This window comes from Salvelinus namaycush, chromosome 16 (assembly GCF_016432855.1).
Source record: "Salvelinus namaycush isolate Seneca chromosome 16, SaNama_1.0, whole genome shotgun sequence".
Classification (NCBI taxonomy): domain Eukaryota; kingdom Metazoa; phylum Chordata; class Actinopteri; order Salmoniformes; family Salmonidae; genus Salvelinus; species Salvelinus namaycush.
This window is the reverse complement of record NC_052322.1, coordinates 951854-975308: the sequence shown is the minus strand read 5'-3', so window position 1 is coordinate 975308 and position 23455 is coordinate 951854. Positions and strand designations below refer to the sequence as shown.

The 23455-nt window shown below is 41.7% G+C and overlaps 1 protein-coding gene across 1 annotated transcript in view; it reads right to left on the bottom strand.

The window, feature by feature from the left end:
- Positions 1–890: 890 nt before the first annotated feature.
- The window catches only part of LOC120060572 (rhomboid-related protein 1-like), a 48620-nt gene continuing 26055 nt past the window's right edge, over positions 891–23455 (bottom strand). Inside the window, exons 5-7 of the mRNA XM_039009940.1 lie at positions 8954–9054; positions 1984–2044; positions 891–1162 (exon numbers count right to left, since the gene is read on the bottom strand). Coding sequence (XP_038865868.1) covers positions 891–1162; positions 1984–2044; positions 8954–9054 — 434 coding nt within the window. The remainder of the gene's footprint in view (positions 1163–1983; positions 2045–8953; positions 9055–23455) is intronic.

The window sequence follows — 23455 nt, the reverse complement described above, 5'->3', positions numbered from 1 at the left end:
GAAGGGTGAGGGCTGGTGTGTCCAGGGTACACAGGGCAAGCGTTTTAGTTACGACCTTATAGCATTAGCTAGATGAGATGCTGGTGCTTAGCAGGTTAGCATATGGTACTGGTAGAGATTATGCTAACCTGCTGAAGCATTTAGGTTGGGTGGAAAAGGAGAGTGACAATGGCTACTAGGGACATGAGCACCACGGTGGTGACGGTGAGGAGAAAGGATGTCACAGTTTCAGCATTTAATTTTTTCCCCTCTCCCCTCTTGTCTTTCCCACCTCTATACTTCCTAGCTGCATGCCTTGTTACATGTAATATCTATTCCTGTGAATTCCTATTATTATTCCACAGTGTAGATCTTGTGTTTAGGTGCATGTTGCGCAATAGAACACTGGTTCCCTACTGCCTCATGGCTTTAAAAGGGGCAGTGAGGGATACTGACAGAACACACACCTGTCCAGTAAGAAGCACCTAGAGGGTCATGAACCCACTCTGAACACAGGAGAACTGAAGCTGCATGGGTATTAATCAAAATGGCTGACTGACAGGTTCCACCTTGAGGTGGGTAAAGCTTCAACACAAAAGACAAAAGGGATTCCCTTTTTACATAGCTGCTCCACAATGAGGATATGAAGAGAGCTACACAGGTTTCACCTGCATATGTTGCTACCAAATTCCCTCCCACCACAAAACAGATATAATTTTTTGATGATATGGGTACATGGAAAGAATAATTCCTGCCCTGTACAGTTTTAAATGAAAAAACATATTGTGTTTTGAATGGTGTTGTTGGGAGGTTGGCTGAGGGAACAGGAAAAGGATATGGTAAAGTGGATGGGTCTTGACATATGGCAATGAGAGGGACAATGTAATGGAGTGGGAGGGAGCTTCTTGGTGTCAGGGAGCGGGCGGGAGCTGCACCCCTAGCAGCTCGTAGGCGAAGATGTTCCAGAAGATGGCAAAGAGAAGGAACGTGATGAAGGAGAAGACGATGACCCACCAGGAGCACTGCTTCTGCAGGCTCTCTTCATAGCTGCGCAGGATGAGCAGGCCCATGCTGATGCCTACCACCGCCCCCGACAGGTGGGCCATGAAGCTGGGCTGGGGCCCTGAGGAGGGCAAGGGCGGGGAGAAGCGCAGCCACACTGCACGGCCCACCTCCGAACTCACTGCAATGGAAAAGAGAGGAAGTTTATCTCCTCTTCCATTAGGCTACTGAACAGTGGGACATAAGATTCAGATTTGATATGTGAAAATGTACATTTGTGTACTAACTTTCCAGTTTTCCTTAATGCATGTAATATATTGTATTGTGTTTGTGTATTTGTGTGCTGACATCACAAAATGAATTTCCATGTAAATGGACAATAAAGTATATTGTATCGTAAGTCATCAATATCAGTTGAAATGTGGGATTTGGCAGATAGATTTATGGTTTTGAGTACAGTTCAGTTGAAAGCAAAAGCCAGAGTACAGATTACATAAGAGTTACACTTCTGGCAAAGACTAGGGCCATGATAAGGCTAAGGCTATGTTAACGGATAGGGTTCTGGCTAAGGATAGGCTAGGTTGAGGTATAGAATCAGACGAGGGACAGATGGAGGGGACATATTGAACAGTAACGGAAGTCGTAGTGAATTGGCCCCCATGTGGGGAAAAGTCGCTGCCATACAGCATGAGTAATATCATCTGAACAAAATACAACATAACCAACATGCAACCCGAGGACCACTCATTCCTCCCAATTAACGACTGCACTAGAACAATATCTCAATTTTAGGAGGCCAATAACTCCCACTCAAGTCATAATTACCTCGCAATTAAATTATACTGTCAGCAGTTGTGTGGACATGAGGAAGGCTTAAAGTTGAGGGGTGTTATACGCACACCAATTATGTCTGGATGCTGCTATGACCATAACACCAATGGCTCTCGAGAATGAATACAGTGTGGCTATGGAATGGATACATAGATATAGTATGAAACTTACTGCACACCAGCACAAGAATCATGCGGAGGAGCTTGTATGGACAACGCATGCCGGCCCAGTTCTGCAACACAGAGCGAAAGAGGCAAGTCAAACACAGTCAGTTCCAAAGCCCTGCATATTTACAGCTTACACAGTATCTCCACCATCTCTGTATTCTGTGAGGGATGTGTGTAGACCACAGAGCGATCAGAAATCCATTTCAATACAGGCAGGATGAGGATAGGCCTACTAGACAGAGAAATAATTATACACCTGGCTGGTCTCCATTTGGTGGTTTCACCTCGCTAACGATCTATTAATCAGGGTTAAGATACCTCAACGGAGGATGAGAACGGCCCAATGAAAAAGCATGTGTTCCTCCTGGGATAAAACGAAAGCCTTTTGCCTCACAATAACGTATTTATTCCACAGGATGAAGAATTGCACCAATCACATCCCTCTTCATGTCCTCTGGGTCCTGGGAGAACCGGAGGGAGCAGCAGTGTTTTTCTCCATGCAGAGGAAGCCAGGCAGGCAGAGCTGAGCGCCTTGCAAGATTAAAGATACTAAAGAAAGTCAATAAAGCGGAGTCCTATAAACATGACTCTGCTCATATGATTGATATGCCTGTGGGACGGCAGGGCCTCATAAAAGTGCAATAATATCACAAATAAGTGATGAGTGTTTTCCTTACTGAAGCAGGGTTTGTTTTACATGACTGTGCTCTCGATGGAGAGAAGTGTATCCTCCATTTTGACCGTCTCAATACCAAGCTTAGGGATTTGATTGAAGCTGCACCGCCACAGAGACAAGGGGATAATAGGGTGCTTGTGGTACAATATTCTGAAAGCTGAATATGTCAAATATATGTCAAAAGACGCCGTCCGCTCCGAAAAGAAGTGTCTGTTTTTAGACGTCTTCATTCTTACGAGCAATGCTCATCTCATTTCATCCTATTATTGTCTTTAGCTTGTCGCTCAATATTTGTATTTTTTTTTTTACACTATAGGTAAAGACAGTTCGATATTATTTCTATACGCTCTCCTTGAAAGACTTGTATTCCACTTTCATACACGAACAAACTTCCATCACTAGCTTTTAGAGTCGGAGATATCTCGGGAACGCACAGTAACTGTACTTGTGTGAGCCCTGTCGCTCAGGGAGAGGAATCTGATGAACACCACAAACATAAAAACATGAGTGACATATACACAAACGCAGGATGATTTAAGTTAGAGAATTGCACACAAACATAATTTAATGATAATGCACGCACACACCCCCACAACAAATATAACAGTTTACTATAGAATTCTATAGTACCTACTATAGAATTCTGTAGTAAACTGTAGAATCCTATACTCCACACTGAAGTATCCCTCGATCGTGTCGTGCTTACTATAGATTTTTGGAGTATACTGGAAAATCATATTCTACACACTGTAGTATCCCTCGATTGTGGGGATACTAGTGGAAGTAACACATCTAAGAAGTCATTTTGGTGGACTCTTGTTAATGTGTGTTATCTGTCAAACAAGCAAACCTAATCCTCCAAGCTTTAATAAACTTAGCTTGTTCTTTATATCTGCCTCTGTACTGTTTCCCTTTAATGGGCCTAGAACCCGTGTCTAAAGTTTAGGTGTTACAATTGTAATAAACATGTTATACTTTTGCTTAGGTGTTGTCTGGTCCGTTGCATTGCTCAGAACTGTTGACCCAACTCAATAGGTGGCCTGCTACGAACATGTGTGTCTTATGTTCTGGTCGAGGTGTTCCCCTAATTAAACAGTAACTGGCGTAGTCTGGTAGTTGGGAAATTTTAGCTAACCCTAGTCAGCAGGTGTTTTTGATTTATTATTTGATTTATTAGGATCCCCATTAGCCGACGCCAATGGCGACAGCTAGTCTTACTGGGTTCCGACACATAACAAAAAATACACCACCGTTCAACAGTTTGGAGTCTCTTAGAAATGTCCTTGTTTTTGAAAGAAAAGCACATTTTTTGTCCATTAAAATAACATCAAATAGATCAGAAATACAGTGTAGACATTGTTAATGTTGTAAATGACTATTGTAGCTGGAAACGGCTGATTTTTGATGGAATATCTACATAGGCGTACAGAGGCCTATTATCAGCAACCATCACTCCTGTGTTCCAATGGCATGTTGTGTTAGCTAATCCAAGTTTATAATTTTAAAAGGCTAATTGATCATTAGAAAACGCTTTTGCAATTATGTTAGCACAGTTGAAAACTTTTTCTGATTAAAGAAGCAATAAAACTGGCCTTCTTTAGACAAGTTGAGTATCTGGAACATCAGCATTTGTGGGTTTGATTACAGGCTCAAAATGGCCAGAAACAAAGCACTTTCTTCTGAAACTCGTCAGTCTATTCTTGTTCTGAGAAATGAAGGCTATTCCATGTGAGAAATTGACAAGAAACTGAAGATCTCGTACAACGCTGTGTACTACTCCCTTCACAGAACAGCGCAAACTGGCACTAACCAGAATAGAAAGAGAAGTAGGAGGCCCCGATGCACAACTGAGCAAGAGTGTCTAGTCCTCAACAGGCAGCTTCATTAAATAGTACCCGCAAAACACCAGTCTCAACGCCAACAGTGAAGAGGCGACTCCGGGATGCTGGCCTTCTAGGCAGAGTTCCTCTGTCCAGTGTCTGTGTTCTTTTGTCCATCTTAGTCTTTTCTTTTTATTGGCCAGTCTCAGATATGGCTTTTTCTTTGCAACTCTGCCTAAACAGTGGGTTAACTGCCTTGTTCAGGGGCAGAACGACAGATTTTTACCTTGTCAGCTCGGGGATTCGATCTTGCAACCTTTTGGTTACACGTCCAACACTCTAACCACTAGGCCACCTGCCGCCCCTATAATTGGCAACATCAAATTGTTTTGTGATGAATAAGCCATCTGATTCAATGAAAGATGGAGTTGAATGTCTTTCTGCCCATAATTTCATTTAAAGTACTCCAAAGTTTTTTTCCTCATATCATTGATCTTGGCTTCCTAATACAGTTTCTTCTTCTACTAGTCATGTCCGAAAAAACACTACAGTAAATACTGCAGAGTACTAGAGTCATGTCCGCAAAACACTAGTGAATACTAAAGTAAAGTCAACAAAAACATTACAGTGAATACTATAGTATATATACTACGGTCATGTCAGCAAAAAACACTACAGTAAATACTAATGTATACTACAGTCATGTCAGCAGTGCTTGACTTGGGATGAAAGAAGTCAGTCCATTAGACTACGTTCACCGAAATTCACAAATTACATTATGCTATAGAGACATCTGATTATCCACTTAAGGGTTCATACACATTTTCCATGAATGTAGCCTACATGAAAAAGTAGCATTATTGACACTAGAAGGCTGCTGTTTCTGATCCCATGTAGGCTTACCATCTCCTGCCGCTGTGCCCTTGATCAAGGCACTTAACCCCCCACAAAGTAGAACTGCACAGTTAGTCACATGTTGTCAACATGTGGTCAACCCTCCATCTGGAGAGCTCCTGGGTGTGCAGGCTTAGCTTTTGATCCAGCCCTGAAACACCCAAGACTGCTTATCAAAGTCCTGTTGAGCAGCTGATGTTTAGGCTACAATTTGGTTAGACCAGGGCTTGAACAAAAGCCTGTACACCCAGTAGCATCCTGGAGGATGGTTGCCACTGTTGATATAAAATATTGCGACATAAGAGTATTTGGTTTTCTTTGTAAAATTATTCCCTCATTCAATGAATCAGGGATCAAATGAATAAGGTTGACTACTTCAAAGCAAGGTACACTACATTGCCAAAAGTATGTGGACACCTTCTTGTCTAACATCTCACTACAAAATCATAGGCATTAATATGCAGTTGATGCAGTTGGTCCCCCCTTTGCTGCTATAACAGCCTCCACCCTTCTGGGAAGGCTTTCCAATAGATGTTGGAACATTGCATTTAGGCTCCCGAGTGGCGCAGCGGTCTAAGTGCAAGAGGCGTCACTACAGACCCTGGATCGATCCCGGGCTGTATCACAACCGGCCGTGATCGGGGGTCCCATAGGGCAGTGCACAATTTGCCCAGTGTCGTCCTGGTTAGGGTTTGGCCGGTGTAGGCTGTCATTGTAAATAAGAATTTGTTCTTAACTGACTTGCCTAGTTAAATAAAGTTTAAATTAATTAATTAAATTAAAATTGCTGCGAGGACTTGCTTCCATTCAGCCACAAGAGCATTAGTGAGATCGGGCACTGATGTTGGGCGATTAGGCCTTCCAATTAATCCCAAAGATGTTCGATGGGGTTGAGGTCAGGGCTCTGTGCAGACCAGTCAAGTTCTTCCACACTGATCTCGACAAACCATTTCTGTATGGACCTCGCTTTGTGCATTGGGGCATTGTCATGCTGAAACAGGAAAGGGCCTTTCCCAAACTGTTGCCACAAAGTTGGAAGCACAGAATCATCTAGAATGCCATTGTATGCTGTAGCGTTAAGATTTCCCTTCACTGGAACTAAGGGGCCTAGCCTGAACCAGGAAAAACAGCCCCAGACCATTATTCCTCCTCCACCAAACTTTACAGTTGGCACTATGCACTGGGGCAGGTAGCATTCTCCTGGCATCTGCCAAACCCAGATTCGTCTGTCGGACTGGCAGATGGTGAAGCGTGATTCATCACTCCAGAGAACCTGTTTCCACTTAGCTATTTAGTTAGTCTGTTGTCTGTCAGTATTTAATACCTGCTGCTGAAATGTCGCATTCTCTCTCCTCGGGCAATGGCACCTCGCACGGACGCACGCACGCACGCACACACACACACACACACACACACACACACACACACACACACACACACACACACACACACACACACACACACACACACACACACACACACACACACACACACACACACACACACACACACACACACACACACACACACACACAGACAGACAGACCTACAGGTCATTCTGATAATGCCTGATATGTTGATTTGTAAGTGATTGTTAATCTTTCAAAGTGTGCCTTCATGAATTATATTAACAAAAATTATGAAGCTAATTTCCATGACCTTACAAACCCTCATTTCACAACTTGGAACAGCGCATTATGCACATTCGTTTTGGTGCATTTTCAATCGAACAGCCTACGATCACGCAGATTCACAGACTAGCGGCAAATAAACTTGAACAAAGCGGAATCAGGAAATGAATGCCCACTCTCCATTGCTAGTCAATGCAGATCCCGCCTTCATTCTGCTTTGAGCAACCTTTTTTGCCTCCGTGTGTGAATCTGGGCCGGTGATAGGGAACTTTATAGTGGAGCTGGAATGCCGTTAAGGCGCTCCGGACAGTTCTGGCCCAAGTCAAGCACTGCCTGTCCGCAAAAACTCTACAGTGAATTCTATAGTATACTACAGTCATGTCCGCAAAAACACTACAGTGAATACTATAGTTCAGTCCGCAAAAGCATTACAGTGAACACTATAGTATATAAATATAGCAATAGCTCCAGTTAACTATAGTATTTTTATTTATTTTTTTACATATGGGGGACACACCCACAACGCGGTGAATAAAATTGAAAGTTTTTCTCACTATCTTTGGATGAGTAGATTAAAAAAGTTTCCTATAAAATATAAGAGCAACATACATAAAAAGTAAATGCTGGGGAGGTGCAGATTTCTTGTTCAGTCTGAACTTTAACGAAGAGGCATTCGGACGATTTAACAGGAAATTACCTAGATCATTTTGATGGCCTTGACAGCAGTGAGTCAAAACCTCAGTTTAATCGTCTCATCCACATAACCAATGATACAAGCCTTCAGACAGACAGGTGAGGTCCACTGGAGTAAAAAGACTTCCACCCCCTGAGACACAAACGAGTCAAAACTCACCCAAACATTTTGAAAACATCATAAAAAACAACAAAAATCAAGAGTACAAGACGTAATAATGAGTCAACCAGTGTGTGACCAGTGGGTTAGTTTGCCGGGAACAGGGACCAAAGTTTAAACTCTTTGCTCTGTGGCTGCTGATGCCTTTTGAGTTTGTTGGCATGTCTTTGCCCGTAGTAAAGGCCTACTCTACTTAAGAGTGATTCATCAGCTCTTACACAGCCTTGAGTCCTCTGACAGAATGTGATGAGACATCACACATCCAGACCCACTGATCCTGACTTTCACACACACACAAACACTGTGATCACACATTTGATGTTTTCTGTTGCAGGGACATTTGGCAGACCAGTCATCCAGAGAGTAGTGAGGAACAGATTTACTTTAATATTCCCATATGCATCGGATTTGGCTCTAAATAGAGAGGAAATAAGGATACATGACAAAGGAAAACAATGAATAACAGTTTAAGGGTGGAATAAAAACATCCTTTGTTGGAAAAATAGTGGAGAGTAGCTAAGGTCTATTCAAGTCAAGTCAATAGTCTATGCACGCACCCACTGCAGAGGGCCTTTCTGACAAGCTGTGATCATGGGGGTTCTGGAATATTTAATGGCGCTTATCCAAAAAAGCACTTCTTAGTCAGTTGTAAAAAGTCCTTATCTCATCATATTGATAGGGACCACAGGAGGCTGCTGATGGGAAGCACAGTGCATTATTATGGCTGAAACGGCGCAAACGGAATGGCATCAAATACATGGAAACCATGTGGTTGATACCATTCCACTCATTCCACTCCAGCTATTACTGCGAGCCCGTGCTCCCCAATTAAGGTGCCATCAACCTCCTGTGATAGGTACCCACTCTCTATCTGCACTCGAGGGCATGGAACACTTAGGAAAACTCATCGGTTCTATTGAAGATCCCACTCACACCTGCAGAGCTTCAGGATGACGGCAAGCACAGCAGTCTATCTAAACACATAAAAAACAGGAGGATGTTGTGTGGAGGAGCTCTCTCCAAGGGGATGGCTCTGACATTTTGTCTCCATTGATACTGTTATCAAGCGTAACAATGGAGGCAATAATGACGGCAGTTACCATGACGACGTTGGCCAGATGCGCCGAGCACAGAGCATAGACCCCACCGGAGCCCCCCACCACTGGAGCACGCATGTCTGTGATGGACACCGTCAAGGAACCTGAAGAGAGAGAGAGAGATGGAGAGAGAAAGAGGGGAGGGAGAGAAGGAGACAGAGCAAGATGGCAGGAGAGAGAGAAGACGTTCAGCAAGAGAGAAAGCATGAGTGAAAGAGGAACATGTTGGGGGAGGGAGAGAAAAAAAAAGAGAGGGTTAGGTTACTCATCAAACAGCAGTTTCAGTCACCTTTCTTCCAACATCCCCCAGAACCCAAAATAACACATCCCGTCTGTCTGTCTGGCATGAGTCGACTTGCCCTCTTTACACCCACATACTTTGGTTTTCTCTTCTAAGCTGCTGAACATGCTTACATTGTAGTGCAGGTCCCAGCACCACCACGAGGCCCATGAAATAGAACAGTCATGTTAAACAGAACAGACCATAGTCATAAAATGTCATTTTATATACTTAGACACATATTAAACTCATGGGCAGCTACAAAAACCACAATCTACACACTACACAGTGTGTAGGTGTTTATTGAGGGATAAGAGGGATTCTTTATGATGTCGTGTTATAATGCCATGATACTATGAAGTCCTCTTGATCCCATGCAGAATATACTGAAACTTTGAGCATTGGCTTTTGATACATTCTCTGTCACAAATGACTGAAAGTGTTAAAGAAATAACCAGAGTAGAATTGAATTAGATTTGTAATTTCTGTAGGATGCCAAAGAAAACTGTCAATGAATGCCCAACACCAATGAATGACCTTATACAACATTTAATATGACAACAAAAGCCTAGTTTGACTACTCTGGAAGATAAATGTAATTGGGTTCCCAAAATAGACATGCTACTCGGACCAGTCAGCTGGATGATTTCATCAATTCCATATAAGACTGTCTGTATTCATGAGAAAAGTCTAATCAGAAATATGCATAGCATGGCTATGGGCCAATTCCTCTGCAAGACTGAACTTAAAACAATTGGTTAATTTAAGGTGGTTCAGACTCTGGCAAACTAAATGATGGGGCAAACAGCTAATGTGGCCAGACAAAGACTGGAGTGGAAAAATGTTGAAGTATCTCTACAGTTTAACTATATTTATATGTAATTATATGGGTAGCAGGTACTGTCTAGTTGTGCAGGAAACAAATTGTCACAGCACTTACAGCAGGAATTTTCATGAAAACCTCCCTTCACTCGAATTATTGTCTCAAATTATGCAGTGAAACTTAGGTGCTTTGTCGCAAATGTGTTTTCAAGTCGGAAACTGTGCAAGCCATAAAGATATAGCAATCATTCTACAACGTGTCACAATGTTGTTCTACTGACCCGCCAATGCAATCACCATGTAAATATAGTTTTAGTGATACTCGCTATGAAGTCGAAAATAATCTTAAGCAGTAAATTACAGTGGCAGTTGCTCACAAGGACACCATCAGCCATCGTTAAGTATGCAAATGAGCAGATAACAGAAATGAAAAAGGGCTGATTAAACAAAAGTTACTTTTTTAATTACAGCAGGGGTGTGCCGGCATTCTGATCTCAGATCTATAATACATGTTCCGTTGGTATTCTGTGTGTGAGAGACCACAGAGAGTTATAACAGCTCCTTAAAGAGCGCCCTGTCAAGCCTATGGTGGTGATCATCATCTGATGACAGATGGTAATCGGAGTGCGTTTCCTGAGTCATTTATCCCCCCCCGACACTCACACGTCCATTTTACATAGATTTATGGAAGATACAACGCTTGATGAAGTGCGTGCAGCAGCTCAAGACTTGTACAGATCCATGGTGCCTCATTTTTAGTGGTTCCAAGAAATTGCAATTACACACGGAGTGGCATATGTGCTCTCTGATCTCTTTAAAGTCAAGAAAAAACAGAATTGGAGCAACTTTCACACAGACTAAGTTGACCAGATTTTTTTAATGAAATTCTGGGGGGAAAAAATTGGGCCGCGGGAAAATTCTAATACACATTTTTGCTTTTGTCCTTTCAAACAGTGTTATTAATTATTATACAGAAATGGATTCCCCCTCCACATTTTTCTTAGACTACATTTAATAATTTCTGAATCCCCCAAGTTTGTAACCTATGCTGAAACAGTTTCTGGCAGTGGTTCATGTTGTGGTTACAATGTATTAAAGATTAAACGTTCTCATAAAAGGATCGCAGCTTCAAACGAGTTTGGAACAGGGATAGACAACATTTGTACATGTACAGTGCAATCGGAAAGTATTCAGACCCCTTGACTTTTTCAACATAGAGCCTTATTCTAAAATGGATTAAAATATTTTTCCTCAACTCAATCTACAAGCAATACCCCATAATGACAAAGGATTTTTTTTTTTTTTTAATAACTGAAATATCATATTTACATACAGTGGGGCAAAAAAGTATTTAGTCAGCCACCAATTGTGCAAGTTCTCCCACTTAAAAAGATGAGAGAGGCCTGTAATTATATACTGATAACAAGTTCAAACAGGTGCCATTAATACAGGTAACGAGTGGAGGACAGAGGAGCCTCTTAAAGAAGAAGTTACAGGTCTGTGAGAGCCAGAAATCTTGCTTGCTTGTAGGTGACCAAATACTTATTTTCCACCATAATTTGCAAATAAATTCATTAAAAATCCTACAATGTGATTTTCTGGATTTTTTTTCTCATTTTGTCTGTCATAGTTGAAGTGTACCTATGATGAAAATTACAGGCCTCTCTCATCTTTTTAAGTGGGAGAACTTGCACAATTGGTGGCTGACTAAATACTTTTTATTCAGAGCCTTTACGCAGTACTTTATTGAAGCACCTTTGGCATCAATTACAGCCTCAAGTCTTCTTGGGTATGATGCTACAACCTTGGCACACCTGTATTTGCGGAGTTTCTCCCATTCTTCTCTGCAGATCCTCTCAAGCTCTGTCGGGTTGGATGGGGAGCGTTGCTGCACAGCTATTTTAAGGTTTCTCCAGAGATGTTCGATCGGGTTCAAGTCCGGGCACTGGATGGGCCACTCAAGGACATTCAGAGACTTGTCCCGAAGCCACTCCTTCGTTGTCTTTGCTGTGTGCTTAGGGTCGTTGTCCTGTTGGAAGTCAGTAGAACCGACTTCCCAGTCTGAGGTTCTGAGCGCTCTGGAGCAGGTTTTCATCAAGGATCGCTGTACTTTTCTCCTTTCATCTTTCCCTTGATCCTGACTAGTATCCCAGTCCCTGACGCTGAAAAACATCCCCACAGCATGATGCTGCTACCACCCTGCTTTACCGTAGAGATGGTGCCAGGTTTCCTCCAGACGTGACGCTTTGCATTCAGGCCAAAGAGTTCTAGCTTGGTTTCATCAGACCAGATAATCTTGTTTCTTTTGGTCTGAGAGTCCAAGCAGGCTGTCATGTGCCTTTACTGAGGAGTGGCTTCCGTCTGGCCACTCTACCATATAGGCCTGATTGGTGGAGTGCTGCAGAGATGGTTGTCCTTTTGGAAGGTTCTCCCATCTCCAAAGAGGAACTCTGTCAGAGTGACCATCGGCTTCTTGGTCACCTCCCTAACCAAGGCACTTCTTCAATTACTCAGTTGGCCAGGCGGCCAGCTCTAGGAAGAGCCTTGGTGGTTCCAAACTTCTTCCATTTAAGAATGATGGAGGCCACTGTGTTCTTGGGGACCTTCAATGCTACATAATTTTTTTGGTACCCTTCCCCAGATCTGTGCCTCGACACAATCCTGTAATCGGAGCTCTATGGACAATTCCTTCAACCTCATGGCTTGGTTTTTTGCACTGTCAACTGTGGGACCATATATAGATAGGTATGTGCCTTTCCAAATCATGTCCAATCAATTTAAAATTACCACAGGTGTAGAAACATCTCAATTATGATCAATGGAAACAGGATGCACCTCAGCTCAATTTCGAGTATCATAGCAAATGGTCTGAATACTTATATAAATAAGTTATTTGTTTTACATTTTTTATACATTTGCAAACATTTCTAAAAACCTGTTTTCGCTTTGTCATTATGGGGTCTTGTGTGTAGATGAGGATGAGATTTTTAAAAATCCATTTTAGAATAAGGCTGTAATGGAACAAAATTTGGAAAAAGTCAGGGGGTCTGAATACTTTCCAAATGCACTGTAAATCCGTTTGACTATTGAAATATCAGCTGCGATTTAACTTCAGAGTTACTTTTTTCTTTCTGATTGCTAAATCAGGGACATTTCCGGGGAAGGCTCCCCAATAAAAATCGGGGACTGTCCACGGAAATCGGGGACGTAGGTCACCCTAACACAGACTACTCTCAGATGTTTTTAGGTCTTTCTCAAAGCCTAAAAACATTAAGTCAAAGTGGTTCAATTATAACTCCAATACAGCATTTATTGAATGTGGAGATCTCTCCATAGACGGCCCCCCCACTTTTTCAAGTTGAGACTAGCTGGAAGTGAAGCTTTGATGTTTATTTGAACTGCAAAAGTGAATTCACAGAACAAACGCATGAGTTTCCATGAAACATAGCACAGAGAGCAGTCTTCACGTTGTACTGCAGCTAAACTGGCATGCTGTCATAACATAATAGTGTTTATAGCGGCCAGAGCAGCCACAACGCCATGGTTACATCCCAGTAAGCAGCCACCTGATACTAGTCGCTGGCGGGACACTCCATCTGTAGTTAAGTGGGGGGAGCAGGGAGAAAGGGGAAGCAAAGGAGTCCGTGGGGATGACAGAAGTGTTTCACACGGCTCCCTCTTCCTGCTAGCACAGCTCTGGTTAAAAGGCTTCGGATATGAATATTAACGAGACGCCACCTCCACAACCACAGGCTCTTTAGAAGGGTTGCCAGAAGAAAGCCCTTAATGACCCCAAGACACAGACGCAAGCGCTTGGAGTTTGCCAAACGTCATTTAAATTATGACTGGAAGAAGGTGCTCTGGTCAGATGAGACCAAAATTGAACGTTTTGGTCAGATACAGCATCGGCATGTTTGGCGTCGAAACAGCGATGCATACAAGGAGAGGCACCTCATACCCACGGTGAAACAGAGATGCATACAAGGAGAGCACCTCATACCCACGGTGAAACAGAGATGCAGACAAGGAGAGGTACCTCATACCCATGGTGAAATATGGTGGTGGGTCAGTGATGTTTTGGGGCTGTTTTAATTCCAGAGGTCCAGGGGCACTGGTTAAGATTGATGGCATAATGAATTCCACCAAGTATCAGTCAATTTTGGCTGACAATCTGGTTGCCTCTGCCAGAAGGCTGGGACTTGGCCATATGTGGACTTTCCAACAAGACAATGATCCAAAACATACCTCAAGATCCACACAGAAATGGTTCTGTGACAACAAAATCAATGTTCTGCCATGGCCATCTCAGTTGCCGGACCTCAATCCAATCGAAAACCTGTGGGTTGAGTTGAAGAGGGCAGTTGATAAGCGCAAACCCAAGAATGTGAAGGATCTTGAAAGGATCTGCATAGAGGAATGGTCCAAAATCCCTCCAAATGTGTTCCTTAACCTTGTCAAACATTACAGGAAAAGACTCCATGCTGTTATCCTTGCCAGAGGTGGTGGCACTAAGTACTAAATGAGGAGTGCCAATAATTATGAAACCTTGATTTGGTGAAATGTATTTTGTATTAAATAATTATATGATTTGGGTGGGTTCCATTGAAACATTAATAAAGTACAGTATTTCTCACATCTTGGTATTTTGAGTTTATCTCCATAATTATAATGTTTATATTTTTTAATGTATTGTTTGTGCATTGCCAGTCAGGGGTGCCAGTAATTTTGGAGCCCACTGTATATACACTCAGGGTCACATTTACAGTGGCTATAATCCTCTTGTGGGAGAACTGAACTGTCTCTGGTTCTGCCTGTCAAACTAAACCAAGCAGCACAGCAGTGATGTTAGCAGATTATGCCCCTAAGCAATGGCTAGCCATGCACATTTGAGTTATCATGGATAAGGTTCTGATGTGGGAAGGGGACACTGATCCAAGACCCGTGCTGAATGCCAAAGGCTACATTTCACTTGAGTCACTCGTGGCTCAACTGGCAGCTACAGAAGAGAACAAAAGATGACACAATAAAAATCATTTTACTCTTAAGAGGGGAGAAAAACATGGAAAATCTAGCTGCCTCTGCATCCACCTCAGTGCTTTCGGAGCAAACATGCTTAGTGTTTTCAAAAGAATAGCTGCCATATTGAGTAGTTCTATAGCACAACAGGTTTAGTATTGTTGTCTCGTTACAAATTTGAGGTGATTCTGGACAGATCATTTGGCTAACAGATGTAGGATTTTCAACCCATTTTGTTACATGACCCAAATGGTTAGGACAGCCAAGGACACCAATGGACTGATTGACCCAGAGCACTGACATGCACTGAGCAGCATTTCCTGATTGGTGAGTCAATAATTGAATCAGGAAGGGACTCTGCAAGGACAATTAGTGGTGATTTTTTAATGTGATTCACACACTTCATGAGACAGTGCTCAGTGCTTCCATTCCTTTTAGGTTGATAGCCCACTGTGAAAGGAAGGATGGGCTTTTTATTTTGCCAGTGCTCTCAAGTCACAGAAAAGAGATGACCGTGTCTGATATCTGATCCCACATAATTTGCCATTACCCAGACTGCATCTTTTTTTGAATATTTTTTGATAATCCTACATTGTGTCTACTTCTGAGAAATTACACTAGTTGCATACAATAAATTAATACCAACAGTTCAAATGTACTTTGCCTCAGCTTTAAACCAAATTCAGGTGTTTTAAACCAAACTCAGAGGTCTGAAAGTCTACCTTTGAGAGCTCTTTTCAATAGAGGCTATTTCAATCCTATTAGAGAATTGCTAAGTTTGAGTTCTTCTTGCCCTATTTGTACATGCCCATCTAGCACATTTGGATCATTGTAAGTTGTGTGAACGTACGTTTTTGGTTTCCCATTGGTTCTGGGAAAGAAACCATACATTTCCTGACTGGTAAAACTGAACAAACGTTTTTATACGGAGCTAGCATGCCATGTTTTTTTTTTAAACTCATACAAAGCTGTTCATATCAGTCTATTCAAATAGACCTAATTTAGAAAGGAAACAAGCACTCATTAAGATCAGGTGTGCACAATTAGTGGGCTAACACACCTGAACACACTTGACAAGATAGGATAGAGAGAGTTTTGTTAACACTGTTTTTAATAACATTCTTAAAACAGTCTTTAAATGTTACACATGGTTTTTTTCTGGAAAGTTTTCTTAATGTTCTGAAAATGGAATGTATGTTTTAAAATAATATTGTTAGAATGTTCTCTGAACGTTATTAAAGTTGTAGTTTTTATTCATCCGCGCTGCCCTCAAACCAAGGCACTGTTTTTATTTATAGGCTGTTCCAACTTGTCAATTTCAAATGATTTTATAACAAGTTTTTATTTTCTAAAGAACAGTTTGAATTGCGGTGTGTTCAGCCTCCTCATTAATTCACATAAAAGTAGGACTTTTTACATTTGCGGACAATTTTTTTTTGGGGGGGGGGATTTCTGATCCGGACAAAATTCCCCAAGCACTTCCCAATTGTTTATGCAGTTCAAGTCTGCAGACATTTGCGCATCTCCCGTCAGAACAAGATCTGCACACACGTGTTCACATTTTCCGTCTGGTGCCCGCATCGCAGTCATTGTTGTTTTCATTACTAATAATAACTTTGGAAATGTGCGCATTTCTATCAAGTAAGTGCCTTATTACGTTATAATAGATTATGTATGTCATGTTATGTTGTTTCTACTGTAGTTCACTGTATGTATGGAGCATAATATATTTGTGTATATTCCTTATAACCGCGGACACGCGAGGTAACGTTACTAATTTCATAACCTTTATGGTGTGTTATTCAATCGTGCTTATGTAGCTAGAACATTCTATTAGCTCTGTAAAACAATGCTAATTGCGTCAGTGAAGTATTAGCTTGTGTTGTATTTTGAAGCTACCCTGTCCTTATGACTCCCAAGTGGCGCAGCGATCTAAGGCACTGCATCTCAGTGCTAGAGGCGTCACTACAGACCGCCTGGTTCGAATTCAGGCTGTATCACAACCGGCTGTGATTGGGAGTCCCACAGGGCAGCGGACAATTGGCCTAGCGTCGCCCGAGTTTGGCCGGTGTAGGTCGTCATTGTAAATAATAATTTGTTCTTAAATGACTTTCCTAGTTAAATAAATACAAACTATATGACCATGGTTTGTTTTCGTTTGGCCTATTTAGCATAGCTCTGTTCTGCCCTGCCCCCGTGTGGAGCTCAACAGTTACTGTTTCTTACTGTTATGACACAAATTTGTGATTTTGCCAATGCAATATATTATTTTTATAGCAGTGTTTATTATGTTACTTCTTTGTAATATTGTTTTATTGCTATATCCTGATACTGTATTCTTATTACTAATAATTCCTCTTTATTCTGTACTTTCAGAAACCAAACACACAAACAGTATTTGACAATATCAAAACTGGAGCTGGACATCTTTGGAGCTGAAGATTGAGGCCAGCTTTTGTGTGCCAGCGTCTCAACAGTTTTACTGGACGAAAACACAGCAAGAAAACACATAGGCCAATAGGTAATAGTTGTCTATTTTATTGCAGTATTGGTGGTAGTTGGTTGAACAACAAAAATTTGCTTTACTAGAGGGAAAAAAACGGAATATGCATAACCCATATTTCATATTCATGCAGTGACTGAACAACAACTGTATTTCCACCCCCCACCTCTAAAGGCACAGTATCATGTCAAGTCACCTGTCAAGTCAGTCAGTAATTGGTGCAAATGTGCTCAATAGTGCTTGAGCATATGATACTCCCCAAAACATGGTGAAATACATAGAGGTGTGTCACAAGCTAAACACCTGTATTTTGTCAACTTCCTCTGCTTCCTTCCCCTGGTGCCAGACAGGAAGACTTTGCCGTGCCTCCGTGTCCAACTACCTTGAGCAGCAGTTTGAGAGACTTTTCAGGGAAAATGCCATGCAGTGAGGCGTAGGGGATTTTCTGCAGCAGGACGACCCCCAGTGGATGGGCGCCGAAGGGTGTGGTGCTTTTTGTAGGCGGCTCCCATTTTGGCTGTAGTGTTTCCAAGCACGTGAATGAGAGCGCGTTCTTTGGTATTTTTCTCCGGTAAAGACAATAACGATTCTCCGTCTTAAATTTGAGCGTTTATTTGTGTATTAGGGTACCTACGGTTTGATTATAAACGTTGATTGACTTGTTTGGATAAGTTTATTGGTAACGTTTGGGATTAATTTTGTATGCATTTTGAAGGAGGGAAAACGAGTGGATTATTGACTGAAGCGCACCAGCTAAACTGAGTTTTTATGGATATAAAGAAGATGTTATCGAACAAAAGGACCATTTGTAATGTAACTGGGACCTTTTGGAGTGCCAACAGAAGAAGATCTTCAAAGGTAAGGCATATATTATATCGCTATTTCTTGACTTTCATGTTGCAACTCCCTAGTTGAAAATGATTTGTTATGCATTTGTGTGCTGGGCGCTGTCCTCAGATAATCGCATGGTTTGCTTTTGCCGTAAAGCCTTTTTGAAATCTGACATGGCGGCTGGATTAACAACAAGTTAAGCTTTATTTTGATATATTGCACTTGTGATTTCATGAAAGTTTAATATTTATAATAATTTAATTTGAATTTGGCGCTCTGCAATTTCACCGAATGTTGGCCAGGTGGGACGGTAGCGTCCCACTGATCCGCAACAAGCCTTTTTATGGCTGCAGGGGCAGTATTGAGTAGCTCTGTTTAAGGTGCCCATTTCAAACGGCCTCGTACTCAATTCTTGCTCGTACAATATGCATATTATTGTTATTATTGGATAGAAAACACTCTCTAGTTTCTATAGCCGTTTGAATTATGTCTCTGAGTGGAACAGAACTCATTCTACAGCACTTTTCCTGATATGGTGTGAGATTTCAGACATCTTGGCCCCTGCTCCCAGGTCAGTTCATAAGTCCCTGTGAAGGCTATGATGCTACAAACACTGCCTACGCCTTCCTCTAGATGTCAGTAAGAGGTGACAATTTGAATGGAGTCGATTGCGCAATCAGTGCCTGTATAAAACGACAAAGACCGGATGTACCGTTCTTTTCCTGCTGCGCCTGACGCACGATGTACGTTGGACCTGCTCTCTTTCCAAGCTTGGGTTTAGCCAGTAATATTTCGCCGGTCATGTTTTTACTCGTTATAGGTGTTAAAGACATCATAAGGTAGTTAATTTAAACCGTTTTATAGCAATTTATATCCGTTTAGTGCGATTTTGAGGCAATTCTTGGTGATGCACTTTGAAGCTTTGGGCACGTTTCCAGTACCGGTCGAACGTTAGTGGGCATTTCGACGGACAAGCGGACATCTTTCGACCAAAAGAAGATTAGACCCAAGAAAGGATACATTGCCCAAGATTCTGATGGAAGATCACCTCATAGTAAGAAATATTTAAGATGATAAATCGTTGTTCTGTCGAAAATTTTTAAACGCATATTCCGCCATTTTCTTTGGTATAGCTTCGCTTGGCGAACCCTGTATTGCACAGTAAGGATAATTTTAGAAATGTAATTCAGCGATTGCATTAAGAACTAATTTGTCTTTCGATAGCTGTCCAACTTATATTTTTTTAGTCAAGTTTATGAATAGTTAATCATGAGACAAGATCACTGTCAAATATGGCGCCCGACATTTTCAGGCTAGTTTTGCTAGTTTTGTCATTGTATAACCACGTTTTTTTGTGGCTAAATATGCACATTTTCGAACAAACTCTATATGTATGTTGTAATATGATGTTACAGGAGTGTCATCGGAAGAATTCTGAGAAGGTTAGTGAAAAAATTAATATATTTTGGCGATGATTACGTTATCGCTCTCTTTGGCTTGAATCGATGCTCTGGTAACGTTTGCACATGTGGTATGCTAATATAACGATTTATTGTGTTTTCGCTGTAAAACACTTAGAACATCTGAAATATTGTCTGAATTCACAAGATCTGTGTCCTTCCATTGCTGTGAGCTGTGTATTTTTAAGAAATGTTTTATGATTAGTAATTAGGTAATACACGTTGCTCTGTGTATTTATTCTAGTCGAGTTGTGATGGTGGGTGCAATTGTAAACTATGATTTATACCTGAAATATGCACATTTTTCTAACAAAACCTATCCTATACAATAAATATGTTATCAGACTGTCATCTGATGAGGTTTTTTCTTGGTTAGTGGCTATCAATATCTTTATTTGGCCGAATTGGTGATAGCTACAGGTGGAGAGAGAAAATGGTGGACAAAGAAAAATGGTGTCTTTTGCTAACGTGGTTAGCTAATAGATTTACATATTTTGTCTTCCCTGTAAAACATTTTAAAAATCTGAAATGGTGGCTTTATTCACAAGATCTGTATCTTTCATTTGGTGTCTTGGACTTGTGATTTAATGATATTTAGATGCTACTATTTAATTGTGACGCTATGCTAGCGATGCTAATCAGTGTGGGGGGGGTGGGGGATGTTGTCATAGGTGTACCGACCTCGGGCTTGCAGCCATAAGAGGTTTTAAATCACCTTTTTCCATAATTGTTTCATTTTAAAACATTTATTTTACAAATGAGTTGTTTAATCTAACTGCTTAACTATTTATCTGTACATGGAATTGTATGTTTTTTTCCTATTTTTTTCCTAATCTTTACAGTAAAATGCCACGGGCACTATCTGATGTGTAGAGACATTACACTGCAGCTAATGTAGTAGGAAAAGCTCTGTACATTTGCAAATACTGTACCAAATCATATGTGAAGAATGCAACAAAGATGCAAAATCATCTGGCCAAGTGCATAAAGTTCCCTCAGCGCTCAATACAAGCAACCTCTGACAAAAGTCTCTCTACTTCTATTTGAGGTGAAAATGAGGAATCAGACACCTTATCGATAGCAACAGCTCATAGTTCTCCTGGAATCAGACGTTTTTTTGACTCAATGGAGGAACATAGTCAGAGAAATGCTGATGAATGTCTTGCTCGAGCTGTGTATGCAACTGCTTCACCTCTGATGCTCACAGGCAATGTGTATAGTTATAGATTTCTGAATGTTCTTCGCCCAGCATACACTCCTCCAACCAGACATGCTTTATCTACTCATTTGCTGGATGCAGAGTTCCAGAGAGCTCAAATGAAGGTCAAGCAAATTATAGAGAAAGCAGACTGTATTGCAATCATCTCTGATGGGTGGTCGAATGTTCGTGGGCAAGGAATAATTAACTACATCGCCACCCCTCAACCAGTATTCTACAAGAGCACAGACACAAGGGACAACAGACACACCGGTCTCTACATTGCAGATGAGCTGAAGGCAGTCATCAATGACCTTGGACCACAGAAGGTATTTGCACTGGTGACAGACAATGCTGCGAACATGAAGGCTGCTTGGTTTAAAGTGGAGGAGTCCTACCCTCACATCACACCCTGTCACGATCGTCTTGAGGATATTGAGTGGACCAAGGCGCAGCGTGTGAAAAATACATGCTCTTTTTATTAGAGACGAGAGAAACACGAAACGAACACTAACAAAACAACAAACGACCGTGAAGCTACAAACGCAAGTGCAATACAAACTACAAACGTTCTACATAGACAATTACCTACAAACGCATAATGCCTATGGCTGCCTTAAATATGGCTCCCAATCAGAGACAAATGAAAGACAGCTGTCTCTGATTGAGAACCACTCAGGCAACCATAGACATACCTAGACACATTCACTATACACAACCCCATACACTAAACCCAACACCCCTTTACCATATAACCACCCAAGACGAGACAAAACACAAACATTCCCCATGTCACACCCTGACCAGGGCGTGACACACCCATTGGCTGTGCTGCTCATGCATTGAATCTGCTCCTCAAGGACATGGCACTGAAAACAATGGATACACTACAAGAGAGCCAAGGAAATGGTTAGGTTTGTGAAGGGTCATCAGGTTATAGCAGCAATCTACCTCACCAAGCAAAGTGAGAAGAATAAGTGCACCACATTGAAGCTGCCCAGCAACACCCATTGGGGTGGTGTTGTCATCATGTTTGACAGTCTCCTGGAGGGGAAGGAGTCTCCAAGAAATAGCTGTATCACAGTCTGCCGATATGGACAGCCCCATCAAGAGGATCCTCCTGGATGAAGTATTTTGGGAGAGAGTGGTAAGCAGCCTGAAACTCCTGAAACCTATAGCAGTAGCCATTGCACGAATTGAGGGAATCAATGCCATCCTGTCTGATGTTCAGACTGCTTGCAAATGTAAGAGAAGAAATCCATGCTGCCCTGCCCAATTCACTGTTGCTCCATGCAGAGGAAACTGCAGTTTTGAAATGCATCAAAAGCGTGAAGACTTCTGCCTGAAGCCCATACATGCCACAGTGTACATGTTGGACCCCAAGTATGCTGGCAAGAGCATCCTGTCTGGTGCAGAGATCAACAAGGCCTATGGTGTCATCACTACCGTATCTCACCACCTTGGCCTGGATGAGGGCAAGGTTCTTGGCAGTCTGGCGAAGTACACATCCAAGTGTTGGCAGTCGTGCCAACATATCTCATCAGCCACCTGGTGGAAGGGACTTTGTGGATCTGAGGCTCTTTCTCCTGTGGCCTCCATCACCCTCCAAATCCCACCAACATCATCCGCCTCAGAGCGCAACTGGTCCTTGTTTGAGAACACACACACCAAAGCACGCAACAGGCTGACCAATACAAGGGTTGAAAAATTGGTGGCCATCTGGGCAAATTTGAGGCTTTTTGAGCATGATAACGAGACATCCTCAACAAAGTTGGAAAGTGACAGTGAAGATGAGGCCTCAGAGTCTGATGTTCAAGAGGTGGACATTGAGGAGGTCCAGGGAGAAGACATGGAAGCCTGAGAGGAAGACAACCAAAGCTTTAGTTTCTAGACTATCATTTCACAGATGTATGTTGAAAAAGTTTTTGGGAGATGGGATAGATCATTGGGGATCATTCAATATTCCCTTTCTTTTATTGTTCAGTGAAATCATCCCATGTGAAGAGTCAACTCATTTAATAACTAAAGTTAAATAACTAAATAGATTTTTTTATTTCTATTGGAAGGATTGAATTAATCATTTGCAACTATTTCTACTTATGATAACGTAAAAGGTTTATGTTTCTGTCTCCATATGATATGGTAAATATATCCAATGCAAAAAACATCTACATTTAAATGGTATTAATTTGCATATATTCCCGTTAATTCCCATATATTCCCGTTAATTCCCACGGAAGGTTTCCACCTCTGAATATTCCCCAAAATGTGCAACCCTCGTTGTCACCCATTTAGCGAGTTTCCCTCTCACTCCTGGCTCTCTCTTCTGTAGCTCCAAGGCATAGTGATTGGTCTCCTCTACTATGTATTCCACCAGCTCCTCTGTCAGAAACAA